The sequence below is a fragment of the Lolium rigidum genome, chromosome 3, assembly GCF_022539505.1.
Source record: "Lolium rigidum isolate FL_2022 chromosome 3, APGP_CSIRO_Lrig_0.1, whole genome shotgun sequence".
NCBI classification, from domain to species: domain Eukaryota; kingdom Viridiplantae; phylum Streptophyta; class Magnoliopsida; order Poales; family Poaceae; genus Lolium; species Lolium rigidum.
In genome coordinates, this window is record NC_061510.1 from 6,711,854 (window position 1) to 6,720,372 (window position 8,519).

General features: G+C 49.9%; 1 protein-coding gene across 1 annotated transcript; it reads left to right on the forward strand.

The window, feature by feature from the left end:
* Positions 1-248: 248 nt before the first annotated feature.
* LOC124694249 lies at positions 249-3,296 on the forward strand. The gene is made up of 3 exons (XM_047227259.1): positions 249-535; positions 1,738-1,999; positions 2,525-3,296. The coding sequence occupies exons 1-3, from the start codon at positions 249-251 to the stop codon at positions 2,876-2,878; spliced, it is 903 nt and encodes a 300-aa protein (XP_047083215.1). The 3' UTR covers positions 2,879-3,296.
* Positions 3,297-8,519: the final 5,223 nt, after the last annotated feature.

The window sequence follows — 8,519 nt, forward strand, 5'->3', positions numbered from 1 at the left end:
CCACCATCGCCCACCTCCCCCTCCACCCCCTCCCAGTGAAGGGGCAGCGGGGACTTGACCTCTCGACTCCTCCCGCGGTTGCTGGGTGGAGGATCTCTGCGCAGGTTGCCAAGTCCGAGGCGGCGGCGCGACGAGCTTCCCCTTCGCAGGTGGTCTTGTCCGATGGCTCCCCCGGTGGGGGCTCCGGAACCGAGGCAGTGGCCTATAGCGGTGTGGCGGAGTGGGCTTTGCGGCAAGTGGTACGCGTGATGAGGGTCCTCCTCCTCGGATGTGCGGACAACGGCGAGGCAGAGGGTGTTGGCCGTGGTGCGGGGGCCGCGGCATCGGTGTGGACCAGATCGGAAGGATGGCGGCTTCCCCTTCATCTGGCGTGCCCCTTCCTTCGCTGCCGAACTTTTGTGGTGTCTTTGGTCGGCGGATCTAGTGTTGGGCTACGTGCTGGAGGAGGTGCTGCTTCCGGGAGGAATCCCTGGCTGGCGAGCTGCGACGGTGGCAACTCCTGCGGTTGGCGTGTTCTTCCTGGAGCACCTTTGACGTATATTACCCTACTCCCTTCCCCTCTTGATACCCGCAAGAAATCCCAAACCCTTTGGATTGGGTGGTAGCGACACTCTATGCGTTGGCACCTTCCTAAAGGTGCCGCCTTGGGCTAGTCGGGGCTGTGGGTTGGTGCTCTTCCTGGTCGTAGGCGTCGAGCGGTGGTGGTGTTGCTGAGCTCTAGGGTTTGGCTCTTGCAATCCATTTGGTTGCTCCTTGTTGGTCCGTTGCACTTGCTCGGGTGCGATGTTGCGGGACGACGGGAGCACGGTGCTTCTCCCTTGCGGGCAATGCTTCGAGGCTCTATTATGTCGCCACCGGCCTCCTAATTAGATTTTTGGATTTTTGCAGGAGGGTGCGGTGGCGGCGGCCTGACCTAGGGGTGGCGGTGGCTACGGCAGACCGAGGGCTATGGTTTAGAGGCGGCGACTAGGGTTTTTGGATCGAGGGGTACCATGTAGAAGGGTTTGGAGGAAAGCCACACATGTAAACCGTGAGGTTCCATGTTATATTTATAGTAGGCCAAAGGCCGGTACAATTACAATATAGCCCTACAGATTATCCAGTATATACACGCTAACAAGTACATTTAGGTTTCATCAATTATCCAAAACCAAACTAGGGTTTTCATCTAGACCACAAGAGAAAAAAATCTTATCAAACGGACCCAGTTTTGTATAAAATATAACCACTTAGCAAATGTGGAAGGTCAGGTCGTTTGGATATTTTTCCTTGGTTGATTGACGGAAAGCCTAACTCGCGCGCGCGCACAGATACGATGGAAGAACACGTACGTACGTCGCGAACACACGTCGATCGATCGTATTATTAAACGGAAAGCCTAACTCGACCCCGGCCGTTCGCCTCCCCAAATAGCACGAAACCCTAGCCCGACCAGACCTCTCCCTCTAACCCACTCGACGGCGGCGGTCCGGCCGATCATCTCCGCCCCAACAGCGCCGACCCTCAGTCTCCGCGCCCGCCGCCGACTGCCGCCACCGCCAGGTCAGATTATATTAGGCCCTTCACCGTACGTCTCGGATTCCCCGTCTCCTCGCACCGCCAGGTCGATCGGATTAGGCCCATCGCCGTCTCAGATCGATACCCAACCACCATGGGCGCGCATGTCCTTCGGCTCATCTCGTTAATTGCTGCTATCAAACCGATTTGTTCCTCACTTATTTTTCTATTACTATGCAGGATCGAGACGATGATGTCCAAAGAACATGCTCTACTTTTGTCAGGCAGTGGCCTTGAAAATCATCATAGTGGCCTGGATGACAATGCAGTGGCCACGGAGGATACCAACAACGATGATAGTGAACCACTTTGTGAACCATTTGGCGAACGTGCGGTGCAGTTGCTGGCCATTTGTGCAAACTTCCCTATCTCCAAAATCATCGGCTACGACTGGCAGAACACTCGGTGCATCTATGTGCAGCGCCAGGGGGAAGTACAAGAGGTATATGCAAAGTTTTAAATTGCCTAGATATAGCATTCTAGGAGACCTGCCCATGCGGATATGCCATTTATAGGCTAAATGAGAAAACAACCGCCAATAGCCAGCTATAGCAATATTTAGCCCCTAATTAGCCTCAAATTTTGCCGCTAAACCTCATGTATTTTGAATTTCTTTTTTTCTCTTTTTTTATTGTTTTCTGAAATTTGCGTTCAATATGATTAGATAAAACTTGTGAGTTGAATAATTAAATACTTGTTTGCTTTGAATAGTCCAATAAGTTGTATCACGAACCATATTTGAATCATAATTTTCTTTTTTTAGTAAGGTAAGACTAGAATATTCCAAATTTTTAAAAAACCCGCTACTGGAATAGCCCGCTATAACCTGACTATAGCCTTTCATAGTCTCAAAAAATATCGCGGTTAAATAAGAGAGCCGATTATTTTAAACTATAGCTGTATACTAGCTACCTTATGTTATATCTACTATATATGCCTCATACATACTGATACATTGCATGTGGAGGAAGGAATGGTCGATTTGGTGCCCATTGGACCCCGTGACATTCTCATGGCGTATGGTTACTTCGGCTTGCAAGTCTATACCGACAACAACCAGTCTGATCCTCCCATCACAGACGCGTGGGATGCTTACGAAGACGATGAAATTGAGGAATACACACAAACCATCTGCGCTGGCCCTGGCCGCAAGTTGGAGATCACATACTTGGTGATTCCCGACGCCATTGAGGCCAAAGTTGAGGTCAAGTTAAAGCTGAAAGGCCTCCTTGGTTCTAGAAGCCGTGCCGTTTATGGTAAGATCAAGGCAAGCGCCACCGACTACAGGAACAAATTAAAGCGTTCACCTCTTCAGCTGTGAACGAGGGATGAGCTTGTCCTTTCCCTCTGGCTCCACATCCATTCTTCCGTTGAGTCCGTCTATGGTTGCCGTGCCTTGCCGTTGGCGGCTCGAACTCCACGTAGAAGTGGACCTAACAGTAATCACATGTGATGGTCAAGAAGAGCAGGACAAGAATTTAAAATTCAGTCTAGAATTCACACGTGAAATTATGAGCCAAGAAAGAGAAGTCGATGATGATCAAGTTCAAGTGAACGTCAAGTGGTACCCGATTGGTTGATACTTGGTACTACGGACTGAGACGTGATGTAGTAGTGGCAGCGCTAGATGACTATGAAATAAGTGAAGGGTTTCATATATAGTAATCGTAGCACCAAATCTGGAACTTTGTGTATGTTTGACAGGTGATCTTATCTATTTCCTTTTTTTGTTTGATCAATTCATATCGTTTTTATTTGAACTGAACTATTCATGTCATTGGGTGAGTGGGTACCAAAAAGAAGGCGCCCGCTAGGCACATGAATTTTGTCAGGGAAGGGCAATGCTGGACATTGACGTCTCAAAATTATATGCAAGCATGTTTGCGTTACAACGCTTAACATGGTCCAATACGTGAAACTAGCTTCACATTTTGCAAGCATGTTTTTTTTTTTTTGTATTACAACGCTTAACAACAAGCGGACGTGGTCTTCATCTTTCGCTTCTACCCGGTGGCTTCATTGTGGTACTGAAGCAGCGGAAAGAATCCTTACAAAAACAGTGGCCAAGAATTAATTAATAGACATGTCCATTACTTGTAGCTTCAGAAAACAATAGTGTAAAGATAAATGTGTTCAATTCTCTTGAAAACTGTTTGTTCTCCTCATCTTTTGTGTGTGTGCTCGAACTTTGGCCAACTGATTATTGTCAAAATATACTTTATAATCTCTATTATTAAGAGCTTGGAAAACAATCGGAGTTTGCCCGGGACCCAGTAAAATTCATCGAATGACCATACATGACAACAACATAATACATTCGTCAAAGTTTAAGAATCTGTCTTTGACGGATAGGTGTCTTGCGTTGCGCAATGGCCACTGGGTTTAAACTCCATGTCGCCGCCGCTAGTGAAGTGGAAGCCATCGTCGCAGAAGTTGCTGTTGCCGGCCAAGCCGTCCCCGGCGCAGAGCAGATTGACAAAGCCGTCCCCCGTGACACCACCATTGTCGGCGTAGAAGGAAGCATCATCGGCTTGGATGCCGTCACTGAACCCCTCGCCGCCGCCGCCGCCGCCCATCAGGTAGTAGCTTGGAACAGGCTGCTCGGGCGCTGGGAAGCCCTGGTAGATGGGTCCTGCATGCTGCTGGTATGGGTTCTCCTCGCCGTAGAAGGAAGCATCATCGGCGTTGCTGCCGTCGCTGAACCCAGTGCCGCCGTCGGCATGATGATGGTAGTAGCTTGGACCTGGCTGGTCAGGGATTGGGAAGTTCTGGTAGCTCGGTCCTGCCCCCTGCTCCTGGTATGGGAACTCCTCGCCGTAGAAGGATGCATCATCGGCTTGGCTTCCGTGGTTGCCGCCGCAAATCATGTCGAGATGGCTCGGCACTGCCTGCTCTTGGTAAGGGAAATCCTCGTAGTAGTTTGGATGTGGCTGCTCCTGGTGTGCGAAATCGTCCTGGTAGTAGCTTGGCCCTACGAGCTGCAGTGGAGCCGGGAAGACCTGGTGGTGCTGGTCGATGTCGGCGGCTTGCAGCTGGTTCTCCTTGATCTTGCCTTTGGTGAGGTGTATGCGGCTGAGCACGGTGTTCTGGAGCGGCGGCGAGACGATGGTGTACTCGTGCATGACCCAGCCGGACGGGGCGCTGCCATTGCCGTTCTTCCGCTTCCTCTTCTTCCCCTTGACCTCCTCCTCCTCCCGCTCGTCGTCGTCGTCGAATCTCTTGTAGGTAAGGTCGTAGCGCTTGTACTTGATGTCCATCTCGTGGCCGCCGGGGCTCAGCAGGGTGAGGGTATGGCACTGGCCCTGCTGGCCGCGCCATATGCCGCCGTCGCCGCCCTTGATGACGCGCTCCCGGCGCCCCCCGTTCTTGGTCACGTCGAGGAAGAAGGCGTGGTGGCTGTCGGCGTGACCGTGCCGCGTTAGGAGGTCCGGCGGCGGGAGGCTGACCGGGTTGTCGTCGAGGACGGCGTGGGCGAAGGGCGGGTTGGGGATGCCGAGCGCGCGCGGGAGGAGGTAGTGGGCGACGATGTCGTCGTCGGTTGGGTCGAACTTGAACGCCGGCGGCATGTCCGGGGCGAAGCCAAACCTGAAGGCCTCCATTGTCTCCCGATTCAATCTGGCTGGAGATCGAGTTTGGGTTCCTGGTCGGTTTAAGTTTCCGCTGTGGCTGGGAAATCGAGCAGCTGATCAGCTTCATATAGACTACTCCACCTACCATATCTGAATCCGAGACTGAGACAAGTTTGGAGCGCTCCACGGATTCGACTTCACTTGAGTTACAAACCGGATTCGATTGCACTTGACTTGACTTGCGCATTACTGAATCGCTACCTATTTCCTTCCAAATATTACTACTCCAAATTAAGCATCCCAACGAAATACACTACTAGTTCGAAAACGAATTTACTCCAAAGCATCCAAATGAAATACAGTACGTACTACTAGTTTGGAAAGGAATTTCACGCGCACGTACAATGTATGCGTGTTTGGTAGGCCGCACATCACTTGGCTCGCATCTTGGAAGAAAAAATGAGCCGTTTGGTTGTGGGGAAGGTCGTCGTGTTGTGGCTCGCACGGTTCGTAAATCACCCATGGGCCAGTCCCGGGGAGGACCGGTCGGATCGGCCGTTTCCAGCATGCCACCCTCATCGCGGCCAAAAGCGAGAACGCGGCACTCCTGCAGAGCCACTGAGGAGAGATGGGGCGAGCTCGTGCGGCATGGCAAAAAAGCGGTGGGACGAATTTGGTCACCGCCCACGAAATTTCTCCACCGTTTTTAGGGGCCGCCGACTCGCCGCAAAATCAAAATCCCACATTCCCCACATTTCGAGCATACTCACCATTCGAGATCTACCGACATGGCCATCTCTTCGTCACCAACAAGGTCCATGAGGTCGGCGGCAGCAACGGCGGCTGTTGCGGCAACGTCTGGACATGACGAGTTGGCTTCTTCCTCTGCATCGATTCATCCGGTAAGCATCTCAAACTCCACCTCTAGGTCGGACCCAACTGACTCGTATATACGGAAAGATCTGATAGCTTCGATCGTAGCGGATCCCTGCTAAGACGGTGGCCCTTTTAGGATCTCCGCCAAGCACCGTGACGCTGATTCTCCTTGGATCTCCGTCGTCTATGGGGATGATTGTGCTACATGCCTATGTGTCGAGATGTCCTTCTTCACCTACCTTTGTGCTACCTGTTGCCACTCTGTGCTACATGTTGCCCCTCTAACGGTAAGAACTGGTAAGAACCCTCTGTTGTTTTCTTGTTCTAGCTTAGATGTGTATGTAGTTGTGGTTCACTTCTGTAGTTGAATGATTATCAATGTTCTTCATAACGTACTATAGGCGATCATACATATTAGCTCCCCCGATATCTCAGCTCCCTCGGTCAAAAAAATTGTCATGTCCTCAAATGGGACTGCCCTTATGTTCATGACGAATTACTGGGGATGCACACAAACCTGCAATGGTTTGTCAACCTAATATGTCTGAGTTCATCCTCAACCGTTTGGTTAAGCTTGTGAAAAACGGTGTTTGCTTCAACCAAGGCTTCAAAGAATCCCAGATGAAGATGATAGCTAATGATGTTCTTGATTTCACTAGTATCGATGTGATCAGTGTTTAGATATACAACCGCCAGGAAGTGGAAGAACTGGTGGAGCCTCATTAGCAAGCTGAAAAGTGAAGGGAACCTCAATAGGAGCAAAGGTGGAACTTACTTGGTGCTTGAAGATGAGGAGAGCCTGCATGACAACCTGAAGGTAATAAAGCTTCGCAGTGCTTCTATGTTTTTTATTTTTCCATGTTGATATGCAGTGACAGTACATCCATGTCAATTGCAGGAAGCACCTTGAGTTCCTAAACAGACAAATCGTGAACTACACTCATATGAAGAAAATCTTCACACCCAGATTTATCACCAAGGAGCAGCTCTGCCAACCACACTTACTTATCAAGGCACTCAACTTCATTGCTGACAATAAAGTTGGGTGTGCTGAATATAGTGGGTTGCAAGCATGGGTGAAACGATGAGATGTCCCCTAGATGGGGGTGAATAGGTGTTCTAAAAATAATTACGAATTTGGCTTGTAAAAATGCGGAATTAAATTAATATTTATTTTACAAACACAAAATCTAAATATGCTAGGCTCAACTGAGTGCAATAATAACAGTTTAAGCTAAGAAAATAGTCTAGAGATATATGTAACACAAGTGATAGCAAAGATATAAGTACCTTCAAGTGTGATTGCTATCTCAAGGAAAGTGAACTCGATTATAGAGATAACCGGGCATGCGGAGACGAAGATGTATTCCCGTGTTCCCCAACACAAAGTGAGATACGTCACGCCGGAGAGATGCAGGCTACCACGAAGGTCTCTTGAACGCCACGAAGGCCCGCCTTCTTCTCCAAGCCAATACCACGAAGTACAATTGCCCTTTCATTATGTCTAGATTTTCCTTCGCTCAGGAAATGGCAAGCTCCACAACCACTTCACAACCTCCATGAAGGAGAAGCTCAGGCCTCTTCGCAATCTTCGACGAATGGGTCACCGGAGTATCAACCGCCAAGTCAACTGGTAAAAAGCCAGGCATAGAAGTGACATATACTTACAGACACACATGGAACATTGTTCAATTGTCCAACAAGCAATGGTTAGTCTTGTTCAAATGGTAAGAGGTAATTGCTAGAGTTTCTAAGCAATGTGTGTATGATTATTGGTTCAGAGATCTTACAATTGAATATGCAGAAGTTGATGATGCAATGCACCGGAAATACTTTTGTACACCCACACATGGGTGTGGGTGTTTCCGTCACCGTCCATTTATTCCTAGAGATTCGTGTCCACCATGTTAGATGAAAAGATTCCTTTCTCTCACCTCTTTTTATCCGAATCAGAAAGCATAATGGACGGTGACGAAAACACCCACACCTAGACGTGGGTGTACACAATCCACTCTAAAGGTTGGACAACGCGTTATTAAACGTACGCCTATGCGCGCTGAATCGCTCGGCGACGGTCCATCGCCTGGCTTTGGGCCTAATCGGTACACTAGGCGAGTCCAACGCTTCAGCGGATAAACGCGCACGCCTAGGCGCGAGGAGGCGAGTAAAAGCGACGGGGAGGCGCCGCAAGGCGGAGCTTGGCGGTGCGGAGTCGATCGGAATCCATTATGTGATATACTAAGTCAGACGCGTGAAGATCGGCAAAATGAGAGTAGATTGCGGCGAGAGTACTTCGGGGATCATACCTGCAATATAAGGGGACACACCGATCTAGGTTTTCAACGGAAGGGGTGGCGGCTCGAGCTCTTCGGTGGCCGCTGGAAGGACGAGCTTCGCCTCAATCGCGACCACAATCTGAGGTCTGGTCTCCTCCCCTTCGTCTCTTTGTCGTCGCCCGGAGCCAATTCGTTTTTGACTAGGTGAGATTCATCCGTCCGTCCTCTTTCACTATGCGTG